The 17352-nt window shown below is 37.1% G+C and overlaps 1 protein-coding gene across 1 annotated transcript in view; it reads left to right on the top strand.

Moving 5' to 3' along the window:
• The window catches only part of OCIAD1 (OCIA domain containing 1), a 21564-nt gene extending 5087 nt beyond the window's left edge, over window positions 1-16477 (top strand). The window contains exons 2-8 of the mRNA XM_009335218.1: window positions 668-752; window positions 4533-4586; window positions 5088-5135; window positions 9324-9453; window positions 11658-11866; window positions 13244-13393; window positions 16023-16477. Coding sequence (XP_009333493.1) covers window positions 668-752; window positions 4533-4586; window positions 5088-5135; window positions 9324-9453; window positions 11658-11866; window positions 13244-13393; window positions 16023-16060 — 714 coding nt within the window. The 3' untranslated portion in view covers window positions 16061-16477. The remainder of the gene's footprint in view (window positions 1-667; window positions 753-4532; window positions 4587-5087; window positions 5136-9323; window positions 9454-11657; window positions 11867-13243; window positions 13394-16022) is intronic.
• Window positions 16478-17352: the final 875 nt, after the last annotated feature.

Raw genomic sequence — 17352 nt, 5'->3', positions numbered from 1 at the left:
GCTCCGCCCGCCCCTGCCGGGAGCTCCCTGGCGGCCTGCGGAGGCGCGGGGACGGTGCCTTGAGGCCTTTCCGGCGGCCTTTTCGCGGGGGGCGGGGAGGGGGACACGGTCCCGGCAACCGGTGTCCTTCCCGGTGCTGGTGGCCTCGCATCTGCCCTTCTCCCGGTCGGCGGTCTGGCAGGGTGCACGCCTTTCAGGGCAGGAGAGGGTCACGCACCTCTGGTAGAAACTTCTCACCTGCCGGCAAAACAGCTCGGCAGTTTTCACCGAATAGATATGCACGTAAACGGACAACACGCATTGTGTAATTGAAACCCTGACAAATATCTTAAAAAGGGATTTAGTGAGCTGTCAGAATTCATCGATTTGGAAGGCTGGTTGCAAGGACCAAAGCAGGCTTTTCTGAAGAAAAAGGAGAGGACCGAGTTGGGATTTGAGCATGCGCAAAATATTTTCCGCTCTCTCAAGTGTTTTGTAGAATCACTGAATTTTTTTTAATGATCTATTTCATGTGACATTTATAGACAAAAGGCACTGGTTCCTTAAGTATAGCTGCGTGAAAGTACAGGCCCTGCAAGGTGTGAAAGTTAGACAAAGTTTTTAATTGAAAAATCCCCCCAAACCTTTCTTTTGCTCATTCTTTTCTAATTTATTTCCCTAATGAAAGAGGGAACTACCTAAGCCTTATGTGCCGACAGAGGAGGAAAGAAGACTCCTCAAGGAATGTGCTGAAGAGAGTGCCCGGTATAGAGGTAAGTTCAGTTTGCTGGTAAACTTGGTTTGCTTTTCTTCCACCCTTAGTTTTTGTTGTTATCTGAGGCATTAGGGAAGGCAGGCCCAGGTCGATATATCACAACAGTTCATTAGCAAGCTTCACATGGTCTAAAATTGCATCCCAGTAAATGTTGATCCATGTAGGATTTACATTTATTAAGAGTTTGCAGGACAAGAATTTTGTAAAAGGTACAACATATTTTGTAAGGTTTACGCTTTATAACAAGGTCCCTTCGTATTTTAAATTAATATGCTTATTAGAAGTCTGAAAACAGATATAATTAATGGAGTCTCTCATTTATTTATGCATCTGAATACTTTTTTGGTTTTGTTATTTCTACATTTTTATTTTCAATTTTTGTTGTTTTCTTTAGAATGCACGAATAAAATAGTTTAGCTTAGAACCATTGCTTTCCATCTTTCTGGAGACTTGTGAGGAGAATAATGTATAAGTAGTCGCTCAGCTCGATGTTTGGAGAAAATTTCAGTGTCTATGCATGGCCAGACGTTTAGGCTTTTTTCCCTGTAAATAAAAGCTAAGATTCTCAAGCATGATTCTGCAGTCAGTAATGATGCCTGTATTACAGCTAGTATATGGGAATAATAAACTTGCATTGTTTTCACAGAATACTTTGTGTCTCATCTTAATTTATTTGAAATACCGAGGTTATGTTGTTTGTTTGGGTTTTTTTTTCACAAAACATTGAGAATTGATGTTGTTACTTCTTAACACTGTTTCTGTAATCCAAAGGTTCAAGACATACCTGTTTTTTATACACCTGGTCAAGAGGTTTGACCAAGCCTTCTGATGTGATTGTTACCCACTGTTTTATCACACACTAGTAGATTACTCCTGGTGCTGATAGGTGGCTTAGCAGAAACCAGGACGGATGAAGAATTTAGCAGCTGATTTGCTAAATCTAGCACACTGGGATTTCTCCTGGCAGCCAGTACTTTCAGGGGCAACTTCTGAGGCATTGTGATTTTGAATTAACGATTCAAAGTTCTGCTTTATCTTTCTCCATTGCTTTGGCATTCTTCTCTGCCACTTTTATTCAAATACCTGGAAACCTTCAGCTTGTTTGCTAAAATCTAGCCATTTTCCTTATATTTTTATAAGTGAAAAGAGTCAGGTTCATTAGTAATAAGATGGCGATTGGTTATGGCTTATTGATAATCTCTCTCCTGGAAGATAAGAGGGGAGGGAGTTGTTTGTTCCTGAGGTGTTCTGCTGTGAGTTCTTGATTGGCAACGTAACTTACTGCCCTGTTCATCTTTATACAGAAACTGAAGAAACAACATGAAGGTATTGTTGAGAAGCCCCAAATTAGTTTCTTCGGTAATTTCACTTTAGGGAGCTACAACAGTAATTGAGAGATTTTTTTTCAGGAGTTGTGTACTGTGCTTTTACCTCACTGGGAGAGCCTAAGGCCCGTTGCTGTTTTCTAGGTCTCCTGTCTTTGTTTTGTCGTTCTGCGTTACATGTGCCTAGATTGTTGTATTCACTGTATTAAACACATATTATTTGAACGCCCCTTTGCAAGAAGTATAGGCTGCCTGTGTGACTGCTCTGACATCCTCACTTCTTACTGTACCAGTTCTTGTTATTGACAGATATTACTATAAATTTGTGTATCTTCAGTTGGTTTATTCAAATTTCAAGCTGTAGTAAATTTTTACCAGTTCTTACAAACCCTCTCTGTTTTGCAGTAGTTTCTATTTCAGAAATGCTTGCTAGTCATTTCATAATTCAGTTTAATGTATGCTTTACTGGTATTACTAACTTTTAATCTCATCATATAATATAAATGCTAATACCGTAAAAATTCACGTTACAATCTACAATTTTATCCTTCGCACTTTTAATCTCGCTAACAAAATTAAACCAGATCGATACCACTTTTTCCCCATAAAACCATTTTGACTAGGATACATTACCTTCCCATTCCTAATTATGTGCTGTTGATATATCAGCCTTGCATTATTTTTCCTAGGATTTATTCTGTTCCTGAAGCAGAAAAAGTACTTTTTGCCCATAGCAGTGAAAAGCATTGATATTTTCTGGTTTATTAAGCTGCTTTTGTTTTTTTTCTACACTTGAATAATTATTCATGTTAATTTTTATGTATGAACCCAATTTTCATTTATGTATTACTCTTTTAATTTCTAGTTGCCATTTTAGGTCATTTATATGCTCACATACTAGCAGCTGTTTCCACTAAAGTGCGTAACCTGTCTTTGATGTCCGGAATATTTGTGTTGGGCCTATAAATCATTTCAAAACTCTAGGGGTTAGACTGAAGTCCTCTGTGATAAGTTCTTTGGAATTTATTTTTTTTTAAGCCCCCCCCTCCCTTGTTTTTTTTTCCTCTTATAATTTAGCTTCAAATCTGCACTGCCATTCTATATCTCAGAAAATCTAGAACTCTAAATTTTGGAAAATCTAGGTCTAGAATCTCTAAAAGCATCAGGGTGTTAATCTTTAATAGATTGGAAGATTTTATTCTCTATTTTGAAGTATTACTGTAATCGTGCTTGTGAACCAAGGAGCTTGGTTTTTTTAAAAAGTGACATCCAGTCATATTTACCCTAAAATGCTGGTTGGACTCCTAACCTAGTTTAGACCCATCAGAATTTGTGAAGGAATAAACTGTTAGTTTGCAAAGTATATTTAATACTGTGCTGTCCAAATTCTAAAAAATATCATTTATCTTCAAATATGGACTTAATTAGCAAATTGTGTGCATCAAAACACTATAAACATCTAGTGCTGTTGTTGCAAAAAATTTTCCCCTAGGCAAAGTTAAAGTCATTGAGCCTTTTTGTAATATCTACATTTTCAGACTTGCTTAAAATGTAATTTCATTACGACACATCTAAATCTTTAATGTAATTAACTTCAGTCTTCTGTCATGTTCGTTATTTCAGCGTCACTGTATCTTGTGTAGGCATGGTGGTCTTTACGAGTAGTTTCAAAGTTAATCTTCCCAATATCAGAATTATCATTGCTTGAAATAAGCATTCCTTTTGTTTCTTGCCATCTTCAAATGCTTCCTGCCACCTGAACTCTTCCAATATGATAAAAATCGACATGAACTGTTAAGCTGATTGCGATAGGCAGTAATGCTGTTCCATGTTTGTTGTCTTCTCTGCATTCCTTACCCTGCCCCTGAGTTGTATAGTTTGATCCGTGAGCTACAGAAAAAGCTGCCCAGTTCTTTAATTTGCTGGTGAATAAAACAGGTTACCTAATTTTAATCAATGTAGTTTATAACTCTATAAGAGTTAGACTTTTTCCGAAGTTCTTATGTTAAAAGAAAATCAAGACTTTCGGTTGTCAAAAATTTTTAGAGGCACTGGCCTCTACCTAACTTGCCTTCTGTCCTGAAGAACTGTGTGTGCTTCTGTGGTTTAAAGTTCTGCATCTTGATGCTGTAGCAGTTGTAGCTAGACCTGGAATCCTGTCCTTAGAGCTTTATCCCATCTGGCGTTGGCTTTTGTATTTTAGGAAGCGTGAAGTCTAATGAAGATAGGATGACTCATTAACCAGTACTGAATAATTTGTAGTAGGTCTTAAAAACTGGAATTGAGAATGTTTCATAATTTATATACAGTTTGTTAATTATATATATATACTTATATTCTTATACAAATGAGCTTAGTAAGGCCTAGCAACTCTCATTTTATTGCATATTTTGTTAAATGTGGTTGAAAATATTGAAAATCATATTTTAAGCAACTTCTCTTCTTCTTCACAGCTTTTCCTTTGGCTGCAGTGAGCATGCTTGCAACTAGTTTCTTAATTAGGAAAGGTAAAGTGTAAACATACTTCGGGTTAATTTGGATTTGCTCAGATGAAATATATTTCTGCTGTTAATAAAGTTACTGTAATAATATAATGTCTAATCTACTTGTAATTAAAAGAAGTTCAGACTCTTCAGCTACATGACTGACAGTTCCTAAAACTAAAGAAGGAGCAAAACTTCAAATTAAAATCAAATTCATGCTCATTTTATGTTGTTTGACAAATGCAGTATCTCAGTGATTATGAAACAATATATTCTATAGTGTGTAGTAATACTGTGTGTGATATGATTAAAAAGGTAATTCTTAGATCCGTATAATTTTATGGGGAATTCAGATGTTAGGTTTTCTTGAATTTTCTTCAACGTTAAGTGTAAAAGAGTAACTTGCTACCTACAAACATAACTACAAAATAACCTACAAACATACCTACAGTTGATGAAAAACCTGATGTTTTTCAGCATAATTCTTAATTACTTATTACTAATTACTTTGATCCTCATTTTCAGGTGTTCTAAGAGATAGCTCAAGATTTGGCTCTTTTACGAAAGTTGCGTGTAAGTAAAAGCTACATAGAAATTCAGCTTGTATTCATGCTTTTGGTTCTGGAGTCTGTTACGCAGATACAATTCCCACAAGACTAGCTGGCTGATTCACTGTTACTCCACTCTATATAATTATAGAATCATAGAATATCTCAAGTTGGAAGGGACCCATAAGGATCATCGAGCCCAACTCCGTGCTTCTTGCAGGACTACCTAAAACTAAACCATGTGACTAAGAGCATCGTCCAGACACTCCTTGAACTCTGACAGGCTTGGTGCCGTGACCACTTCTCTGGGGAGCCTGTTCAGTGACTGACCACCCTCTCAGTAAAGAACCTTTTCCTAATATCCACTCTGAACTTCCCCTGACGCAGCTTCATTCCATTTCCTCGTGTCCTATCACTGGTCACCAGAGAGAGGACATCAGCATCTTCCCCTCCGCTGCCCTACTTGAGGAAGGTGTAGACTGCGGTGAGGGCACCCCTCAGCCTTCTCTTCTCCAAGCTGAACAAGCCAAGTGGCCTCAGCTGCTCCTCTTGCCCTTGACAGTCTTGCCCTTGAGACCTTTCACCACCTTGGTTGCCCTCTTCTGGACACACTCTAGTAGTTTGATGTCCTTCTTATATTGAGGAGCCCAAAACTGTACACAGTACTCGAGGTGAGGCTGCACCAATGCAGTGTAGAGTGGGACAGTCGGTCGTTTTGGCTGCCAGGGCACACTGTTGACTGATATTCAACTTGCCATCAACCCAAACCCCCAGATCTCTTTCTGCGGGGCTGCCCTCCAGGCTCTCATCCCCCAATTTGTACATATAACCAGGATTACCCTGTCCCAGGTGGAGAATCCGGCACTTGCAGAATCATAGAATCGATGCTTACATTGGTACAACTGTGCCTGAAGATAGGAGTAAATGATCTGATATATCTGATGAATAACTTTCACCTTGCTGCAGTTAATTCTATCAGTCAGCAACTTTTAGGTATGTTTCTTAACTACAGCATCTCGTACTGCAAGAACCTATTCAATGTCAAGAGGTAGAACGTTTCATTTATTCACCATCTTTGAATTTGTGCAGCACGTTTTTGGACAAGTTTTGTCTATAGGTTTTCCATAAAGTTGTGAGATTTGAAATATGCTTGACAAGTGTAATGTAAGAATTTAAGATAAAAAACATTGTAAATAGATACTGTACAAGCTTACTTTAAATTACTTTGCCAGAGTACGCTCACCCCTCCCTTCCTAATTTGAAGGTCTTTATTCATGCGTCTCACTTGTCCCATTCAGCCTATTTTAGTGCCTTTTTTTCCTGGACATTATGTATGTACAATTGTAGGAAAACAGCAATTTCATGTGAATGATGTTGGATTAAGTATAATCAAAAAAAAATTAATAATGTAACCTTTTAAACGTAATACATGACAGTGAAACAGGAAGTTGCCATCCTGCCAATCTGCCCAGATACAGCCAGCTACTCTTACAGTTTACTTCAGTGGGAAGAGGGCAAAACCCACGATTTGTGGAGAAGGAAGTGTTGTTTAGGCAGATAAATGAATGCGACAGACTAGGGCTGCCATTTGTTTATGCAAAATTCTACTTGCTTTCTTCAAATGCCAAACAATGTTACAACCCCAATGTTTCTAATAAATAATAGAATTACTATTTCCTTGTTATATCCTACGCATTTCTAATTAAGGGCTACACTCCTCCTATTTAATAGAACTATGTTTTGAAATCAAGGGAAAAAATAAGGAGCAGCTGGACCAGACCAACTATTCTTGATGTTAAGCTTATAAGCCAAAATACTTCTGGCTTCTCCTTTTCGATGTACGCTGGTAGGCATAGAGACTTTCATTTTATACTAAAAGAATGTTCCATGAAATGTGTGTTTTGGTTGTTTTTCGGTAGGTTAACTTCATGTGATTTATGTGCATTTTAAATACAGGGATTTTTCTGGGACATAGTTGGAGTGTAAAAGGCCTGAGTTAAGCAGTTTTCGTTTCATCCTCATATTGTTTAGATCAGATGCCCCTACTGTCTACAGGATCTTCCTGAAAACTATTGCCAGGGACATAGTTTACAGATCCAAATTATGTCTCGTAATTTAACTGCACATTCCTCCTGCAGTGAAATCTGATTCAAGGAAGCAGTGCAGTTGTGTTTTGGTTTGTTTTTTTTTCCTCGGTGAGTTTTGAAAGAAGAGCATGTGCCACTCCAGGCACCACTGCTAGCTCATAGCTAGCTGATGTTGAACAACAGTAAGACAGTTCAAGACAGTTCTTGCTTTTCTGGTGTCACTGATCTGAGCATACTGCTTCTGCATCTATTGATTACAATAGTCTGTCTTTGATAATGGTGTGTGTCACTTGCGGCTGTTAGATTCTTTTTCTGAAGCGTATTTATGCCCGATTACAGTAATTGGTCTTTTATATCTAACTAACATAGTTGAGTTAGGTTTTTTTCAATCTCCGTCTTGCATCTTTCCCTGCTTTGCCCCTCTGAGTTTTATCTGGAAGTTGAGAGGTGTTTCATTTTCTAGATAGGAATTTTCAGATTCCAGGATGTTCTCCTGCCTATAGGAATTACTCATAACTTTTTTCAGTAGTCTTCTAGGCACTCTGACAATTTAATGGAACTTCTAGTTACTCGTGATTGATACACTACATTGACAGCATCCCCTTCAACATAGCATAGAACTATTGGTCCTCTATCCCTCTTTGGCAAAGAAGGGTAAGATCCATATGTCCTACTTCATGTTAGCCTGCAGTGGGACCTGGCCTCTTTTATCTATCTCTGATCAGCTTCTCTAAGGTCTTGTCACAATGAATACAGAAGAAGCAGAGAGCAACAATATCTAATTTACTGCGCTAACTTCAAAAATGTGGATCCTCTGGCTGTTAGTTCTGTAATAAGAGAAACCAAATATTTTAGCCAATAATTACTTCGGGTGAAACATCTTCCAGAGAGATGCTTCCACTTTTCTTGACTGGAAGGCCTCAAGAAAAGGAGACTTTCTCTTTGTCATTTATGCCAGAGATTAATCACCTTTGCTGCTTAGCTTTATTTTGCTAAATATTTAGTTTGAATCCTTGTTGGGCCATTTTTCCTTTTAGGGGCTTGTAATTTTTCCCTTTGCGCATATTTATAGCATTTGAGGTGTCTTCCAATTTTTTTGACCTGCGAAACAGCTAAACCCTTACATTTCTCATTTGTAAACTTCTTTTTTTTAACCTCCTTTTGAAAGTACAGGCATTAGGACAGGAATCACAATTTCAGTACAGGGTAGGGTAAAATCCCCTTTTATATTGATTCCCAGGCGATGTAATCTACAGTGTGAGGACCTCAGAGGTTACTGGTAGTTAACTCTTTCCTGACTTAAAGAAGATTGAGTCTTTCGTCTTTGTATTGAGAAAATACTCGTTGCATATGAAAGAAGGATCTAGTCCTTTTCTCCTACAAAGTCAACAACAAAACTTCTATTAATTGCCATTGAATCCTTCATGCTCCTTCATGCTCTGACCCACTCACAAAACTTGAAGGAGCCAGTTGATGGAAATCATCAGTTTGAAGCCCAGAAAGAACTATCGTGATCATTTATTCTTCTGTCCTGTCTAGCAGATGAAAATACCTCATGCCCTAAATTGAAAGCATTTGCCTAGAGATAGCGAGGGTTCAGCTAATTCAGTTGTTTGCCCTCTGGCAACCAAAGCATAGAATCCTCTTCAGGAGATACTGAGCCTAATCCTAAATTTATTTAGACTTCTCTTCATACTAGTGAAAGCCTTTTCAAGATCTGACTGTTCTGATGGATGAAATTAGCAGAATTTACTACCTTTGCCTATTCCTGACTGTTTTATCATCTTTGATAGTTAATGGTTATTTCTGGATCTTGGGAAAAACTGATTGCAATTATTTTTCTTTTTTTGTCACCTTTCAGTCATCAGGTACTAGCTGAAATCATCTGATGCTCATGCCATGTCTAAATCATTGCTTTATGTCTCTGTTCAGCTGTTGCATTTGTTTTTTGTACCCTTTGTCTGCAAAAGAAGCAGAGATGATTACTGCGTGGTTTTGGTTTAGATCTAAACTGGTTTTTTTCTTTTATTCAAGATACTGTATAATTTATTTGAAATTATTATTTTAAAACTATGTTGAATGTCATGATGCAGTATATAAAACCATCTTTTTTTCTTTTAAAAAAGTTGCTGGAATGTGTGGATACCTGGCTGGAAAGATATCCTACTTGCCAATCTGTAGCGAGAAATTTAAGAAACTGAAGGATTCTCCAATAGGAGATGTTCTACGACAAGCTCAGAGACATAGTTCACATAAGTAAGAATTCAATTCTCTTTTTAATTTAAAACTTATTCTTGAATAGGACATTTTAAACGCTAACAGATCAAGGCTGCATTTGCAGCTTTCAAAGACTTTCAGAGCTGAACCTTCTCTCCTTCCTCTATTACCCCAAATCTACCAGTTTCAGGAAGCTGTATCTGTATCAGTTGGCCAGCTATAAAACACACATTTTGAGCTCTTTATGTACAACTGATCACTTTGAGGAGTAGAAAAAGAAACATTTTACTTAGCAAAATGTATTCCTTGTAAATTAAGATGATGTTTTCCTGTGGAATTTACTTACAGTAGTGTGACAGCAGAAGTTGCCTCTGTAGTTTAGAAGTAAACTAAGTTCATGGAAATAAAATAGTGTTATGTTCTGGAAGTTTTTCCCATAGTTTAGTTGGATTGAAGTAGGAAGAGGGTGGAAATGATTTCAGTGTTTATCAAAGGAAAGAGCTCAGTAAACAATATCAGTGCAGGAAGAAGCACGGTGGTCAAACTTACTGCTGTTTGTTTAAAACCTTTACATCTGTAACAGCATTATGCTGTACATATGAGAAACTCATCAGGTTCTTAAAACTATTTCCTGTTTTGTTCCAAAATGTTTTCTACCTCAAGTAGTTTTTAATTGCAAACTACTTTCGGAATATCTCACTTAAACCCTTGATTCAAAACTGGGAGAACAGTGTTTAGATAGTGAGTAGTCATCCTGCTATGTATGTGCTAAGATTTGTTAATTGTTTATAAAGGACTTGATTACATTTGTAACTACTTTATAAATTCAGATTTATGACAGTTTTGTCTGCAAGATTTACCTTTATTCTAAAATGTTTACATTTTTATGGCATCATACATAATTTTAGGAATTACCACTTCGTACATTTACTGTATAAACTCAGCTGAATAGGAACTGGACTTGTCCCTTCACCACCCCCAGTTTCTAATAAGAAATTATCATGGTGGTTAACTGTTTGGTGAGTGGTGGTTTACTCTAGGTGAGAACCTGTTTAAATGCCATCATCTGCTGCACCAATAAGTCTTTTCAACCTTTAACGGTCCATTCTTTTGTATCTGTAAAATTTTATTTCCTAAGTGATAAATTCCTTTTTTTTTTTTGTTTCCCTTGGTTGAATGATTAATTTAAATTCATTCAAATTGCATTATTGTCCATACATGCTACTCTTTTAAGCCAGCAACAGAAATCATTATATTTTCATGGTCATTATATGTCCACTAAGTAATTTGGTAACTCTGATTTGCAGTTAAAAATAGGTAAGGAGCTAAAAGATTAGCTAGTTCTTTAAAGCTGTGTTTGCATATACTTTAAAAATATAATTGAGGCAATAAAATGGCTCTGTATGTTTATTGTGAGAATAAAACAAAGACTAATTGCAAATGCTTTTCATATGAAACTAAAAGTACAGCTAAGCAGAAATTTAAAGTAAAAAATGAATAAGTACTCTAGAGACATTCTAGTGGCACCAAGGGGTGGCACTCTTGATAGAGAGGCATGTTGTGTAGTGGTTTGCAGGGTCATTCCGAGGATGTAGCGAATGCTTTAGAATATCAGGCGTCAGTCTCCAGAATGTCCTTTGTATGATCTTACCTTTCCCTCTTAAGAGAAAATTCATTAATGTTTCTGGTGAATTCAGCAACTCCATAAACCTTCATAATTTAATTTCCCCAAGATAACTTTTCATTCTCCTTTTCTTCTGCTGTTCAGTACTGATCAATTACAGCAGCTTCTGATGATGAAGGGTTTTAAATTGCAAACTCTTCCTAAAAGGCCTTTAAAAATAACTATAGTTCATGCTACCACTAGTTACATGGGCACACCCTGTACTATTTGTGTCTGATGTGTTTTTTCTGTCTGAAGACTCCCTGGGGGAAGGGATTGTCATTTTTGTCTTGTAAAGTGCAAAATACTTCGTCTCTTTTGTCTTCTGTTCTGGAGATTTTCAGGTGTGAGCTAAGTTTCTGGGAGGAAGGGAAGAGTGTTGGGGAAGGGATGATACAGATCTTTGCAATGTAAAGAAAAAAAAAAACCCAAACTTCTTTTTAAGACTGTAATTCATGTTGGAAACTAAACCATTTAAAATAAAAGAGTATTTTCTTGAACTGCACGTATTGTTACTCTTATAGTTCCATTTTTAACTTTAGTATTTCTGTATTTAATATTTAATTGTATTATTTTCCAGCCGTTCCAGTCGGAAATCTGAATTTTCAGACATGCCTTCTCAGTCATTTACTGAATCTCCTTCTCCCAGAGCTGGATTCTCGCTTTCTTCTAGCTATTCAGATGATTATAGTTCAACAGATAGAGCCCTCTCAAGTTATGAACCCGTTCCATTCAGTGCTTCCCTGAATGAATCTTCACCTACAGGAATTACTGATTACACTGTTCAAGGTGTGTTTTGTCTTAATATTTAGCAATTTGTAGTACGATGGCTCTGCCTTTCTCTTAGATACTTCTCTTACTAAACTATGTATTTTCATCCCATGCAAACATACACGGTACAATATAGTGCTTTTGAATGAAACAGCTTGAAGTTCCCAGAATTGTTCTTACACAGGAGGTAAATATAGGTATTATTTTGCATTCTAACTGTAAACTAAATTCAGTTTTTTTTCATGTTTTGTAGCTCTAATTGCAAGTAAAGATCGTAAATTAACTTAAAAGGTTCAATCTGTAGTGAGACTAAATCTGCAAAAAACTCAGCCTGACTTGAAGTTCTTTTTGACTGAAATTAAGGTGAATATGCCATCCTTTCACTGCACTAAATAAAGCATAGTCTCTACCATTTGTCTCCTAGCCTTTCTGAAGTGATTTCATTTTCACCAGCGGTGGTGCTGTAACTGTATACTACTATAATTCAGTGACATTAAACTGTTTTTAATAATGTGACAAACATTTAAACCTTCTGCGAACTGAATGCATATTGTATTCTGTCTGGCAACAGCTGATTTTCTCACGGAGAATTAAAATGGTTTTCAAGCACTGTTTCTGTGCAGCTGTTCCCCTCCTTCCAGTATGAACTCTGTCCTCAGCTATTGCAGGGGAAACACACAATTCTGAGTTCAGGTCTTTCTGGTACACAAAGGAGGAAGTTACTGTCAAATGCAGAGTTTCGAACTTCGAATTAGTTTGCATTTTTTAACTCCTTTATGGAAAAGGTTTTATTTCACAAAAAAAGCCCTTGCATGCACCTCGGTTTTAGTTAGAGAAAATGGAGATGTGTCAAGGAGATTGTAATTACACTTCGTCACAAATATCAATAGTTGGTAGAACCTTAATTATAGAATCAAGATTCTGCATTACAAATGTAGATAAAAGGATAAAATGCTTATCGGGTGACATATGGTGGATGTAGTCCTAATTCTTTGAAAGCAAAATTTGAAGCCTGAATGCAAACCCTTAAGCTTCACTTAGATTTCTCTTCAGAAATCATAAATACATGAAATGTATGATTATCATAAATTTCACACAAAGTGACCAGAACTATTTTATCCATCAACAACACGTGGTTGTTAGGATTTCCATTGGATAAAATGAAGAAAAGGAGTTAACTGCCAATCTTCCAAAGCAGTTTGACAAAATGAAAAGGATAAAAGGAATGGATTAATTAAAGACCACATACATTCTCAGTTGCATTTAGAATTGCAGCTGTCATGCTCCTTTTCATTTGGGATTGAGCTGTAATTAACTGGCGTTCTAGAACAGGTTGTAGCCAAGTTTTGGTGCGTGACGCCATTTCTAGTATTTTGGTGTTTGTTTTGTTTTCAGATCCTGCTCCAATTCCAGAAGAAAGTCGTAAAAAAAAAGGCATCACATACGAGGAATTAAGGAATAAACACAGAGAGACGTATGAGGTAATGCTACCACCAAAGGCAGAAACTCCAAGCAAGTTCTCACAGGAAAAACCAGCTAAGGAAGGTAATACATGGATTCACAGAAATACGTAGTAAATTCAAATATTGGCAATAATGCTAAAAATGGCTTAATTCTGCTTACCCTTTAAGCAATTTATTTTTACAGTATCTGCAGGTATCTCATATGTGATGTGGTCTGTAGTCTCATATTTCAAATTAATTCTTTTTTCAAAAATATTGATCTTCCAGTAGCAAATTATAATTCCTCTTCTCCAGCCATATTGCTTGGTGCCAGACTGAAAATCCCGTAACTTTTGGTTTATTGAATCTATCGAGCAACCTCTCTGAGCTCAGAGCTATACTGTAGAGTTTTAGCTATGGAAGGGGGTGTATGGTTTAGATAGCATTGTTCTCTCAAAATAGAGCACACAGTTGATGGTTTTGAAGGGGGGGGGTATTTATTTTTATGAATTGTTTCATGTGGCATTAGAGGATTTCTATAGAGGCATTGTTTGTAGAGGTTCATTTTCTACATTAAAACTTAAAGGAAGGAAACAGTATTTGGCAGCAATATGGAGATTTGTTTTCACAGTGAAAAACAAAACTTTACACAGCTTAATAAGAATGCAATGTCCTGAAGAATAAGATGCCATTCAGTCAACTTTTTGACTCAATCAATTTTTTGAAAAGGAGACACAGAAGCAATTCGTAATTGCTTGCCCTAGAACATTTTTTTATTTGGTGCGACATCTGTGAAAGTGATGTTGGCAAGAGGGATGGTTTACCATTTAACACGCTGCTGGACCAGTCAGCTTGAATCGTTTGGGTTTGTATGCAGTGTCCAGTCTTGTCAATCACGTTGCAACAAGACTTGTAGGAATAGCTAACGTCTCCTAGCAGGCATAACATAACAGGTGGTAGTAAGTATAGAAAAGTATATTAATGCAAAAAGTTCTGAAGCCGTAATTGTGAGCTTTGGAATGGCGTTGCTTAAGAGTGTCAGTCTATTCCATGCTTGTGAATTACTTTCTCCAGATCGTCTGTCTTTGGACAGATCTACATGGTCTTGAAATAAAAATTATAAACAATTATTGGGTAATGATTTAAATCTGTTATTTCAAGGATGAAAGCCTCTTTCTCTTATCACGTGACTATGCCAAATGAGACATTAAAAAGCTATTGAAGCTGTAGTTTCAGATTGCTTCTAAATTCCATCAGCTGACACTTCATTGATTTACACAACGTTTCTTTTTCAAGATATTTCTCCACAAATAGAATACTCAGGCTTTGAAAATAGAACTACACTGAGCAGTGCATGAGATCTGTAAATAAACTTTGAAGAGTATCTATCTCCTTGTATTTTTAGGGAAAAAGAGTAAGGAGGGAATACAGAAGTTCAGAAATGTTTTACAAGTGGAAGCACATTTAAATCTACAGTTCAGGGATTCTACTGATGTTGTGGGCTAAGATCTGATTTAGCTTCTTGTGTCACACTGGACATGTTACTTGTTGTATGCCTACTCATACGTCCTGAGTCATTACCCCTTGGTTCATCCTACGACACAGAGATAACACACTAGCAAATAGGAGACAGTGGTTTCTGCCCTGTGTTGCAAGGACATACAGGAAAACAAACCATGTTTAAACCAGTTTTAAGCAGTCCCTAACTTCCATCTGCTGGTGCATTCTCCCTTCATTGTAGCCGTACAAATACGTGCATCTGCGTAGTGATCTGGACTGAACCATTTTCCAGGGAATGAGCACAGCCTGCTCAGCTGCCATGGTGAATAGAAATGGAAATCAGATGGTACTTTCAGAGCGCTTCTCGTTGTGCCTCACTGCAATATCAATCAGCTTAAAAGAGGTTTGTCAGTGCATTATGCTAAGTTTGCTGACATCTCGCTGAAACAAGGACCATACATTCTGCTCTATTCCACTGGTTCTACTGCGGATAGGTATTAATAAACAGTGGTCTTAGTGATTAACCTGCAAGTAGATTTATAAAGGGGTGCCTGACTAGCGTCAGCATTCCTACTGGATCGTGTAGATCCATCCTTTACCCTGTCAGTGATGGCAGTCAGTTACAGACTACGCTGCAGCTCACTTTCAGGAGAGCACCTTCTCACTTGTTGTCGTTCAGTTACGCACGACATACCTCTGAATAAATCCATTAAGACTAGTACCCTGCCTTTTTCACTCTCTGACTCACTCCTATACTAAAGGAAGCTGCCGAATAATAATGGCTGAGCAGTTTCCTAGTAGGGATTACTGATTTTTGTTCGTTTGTCTTTGAACGTGTTTTTAACTATCCTGAATCCATCCAATTGTGCACGTAACTAGATTATGTACTCACATTATTTATCGTAACATTCCTTGCCTGTTTCCTCCAATTGTCTTTGCTTCAGCCACATGTTACATTTGTTTCAAAGTAATTACAAATTCTGTAGAGCAGGAATTAGCGCAGTAGGCCTCTTGACTGAATAATAATTCATTAAAGAATAATGATTAACAAACTCTTCTCCCCATTTATTCAAAAGTAGCTTTAATTAGACATCGGTCGTGCTGTGACTGACACTCTCCCTGCTCACCACTTTAAATGATAATGCATTTCATCATACTTTTCAGCACTGTGTAAGATAAACTTTTGCAGTTAAATTAAGTCATATGTGACCACTTTTTCTTCTTTTCTTTAGTTAAAGTAAACAAATATGGAGATACCTGGGATGAGTAAGAGCTGAATGAAGAACTGAAGAAAATTATCTCCTGTCAGCTAACTTGAACTTCATCTAGATTAGTCACGAGTATCGGCACCTTTGGTGTGTTCTGCTAGGCACAGCTATTAATAAATGAGGAGAAAATCCTGACTTGCCAGAAGATTAAAAAAAAAAAAAAAGTAGGCTTAATTGTTTTTAATTTTGCATAAATGGCAAGCAAGGCTATTGTGACGTGTCATGACCATAAACCATTTGTGCTATTGTTTAAGAATGAAAAAGGTAACTGGCAATAACTAATAAATGTTTTGCTATAAATGTATAGCAAAAGGTAAAAATATATGTAAATAAATGCAATCACATGTATTGGGAAGGGAAAAATACCAGAATCTTCTCAAATTTTCAAGACTTGCATTAAAAGTTACCTGTAGAACTAACCTCTCACTTTGTTTTGTCTGAAAACCTCAAATTGTTGTCATGCTTGGTTAGTAATGTTTGGAATAATACTGTGAACTGTTCAGGGAAAAAGGGCTGAGGAACCTAGCCAAACATGTAAGTAAGCACACTTAACTGTTTTTCAGAACTGTTTTCATGGTGCCAGCTATATCTTTAGACCGATATTCTGACTTGCCCACGCCAGGTCTCTTAATACAGTCACTTCAGAAGAAAATGATTGAATGAAACTGCAGATGTTTAAAATAGCTATATTTAAGTGCAGAAGGTTAAACCTGACAAGCTTTGGTAAAAGTTTGAATGGTATCTTGACTGTTAATGTTAGGTTTTGTGCCTTTAGCCTCATTTCTCAGTTTGTGCAGGTCATGACAAAAAACCCGTGTTTATGGAGAAGAGATCTGGATCAATGGAATATTGCGTTGTTATTATTACCTGTAACAAAAGAGCTGCATTGGCAAAACTACTGAAGAGTGTTTCCTAATGTTTGCATCGCCTGCTCTGTCTCAACCAAAATGTCATCTTCCATTAGGGATTCTTACATTCTCGGCTGTGCTGTTTCATCTTGCGGCATTGTGTTTATTTTGGGGTTTTGCCTATAGGTGAGCAAAAACCACGATGAGGTTGGTAGCATAAAAGCATTCCTGACATCCTTGTTGGAGATGAAAAATAACTTACCTACCAAGATGAAAATTCTCAAAGACCTTATCGATGTAGTGGACTAGCAGCAGAGCAGCATGAAAGAGAAGATTATTTTGGGGGGTACAGAGCAATCAGCTGAAACGAGGAGCAAAAAAAGAGGGGGGAGATGAGAATGCTTGAAGAGCCAAATACTGCTTACAACAATCAAAACAGGAAGATT

Source organism: Pygoscelis adeliae, unplaced genomic scaffold (assembly GCF_000699105.1).
Source record: "Pygoscelis adeliae isolate BGI_AS28 unplaced genomic scaffold, ASM69910v1 Scaffold21, whole genome shotgun sequence".
NCBI lineage: Eukaryota > Metazoa > Chordata > Aves > Sphenisciformes > Spheniscidae > Pygoscelis > Pygoscelis adeliae.
This window is presented reverse-complemented; position numbering and strand designations above follow the sequence as displayed.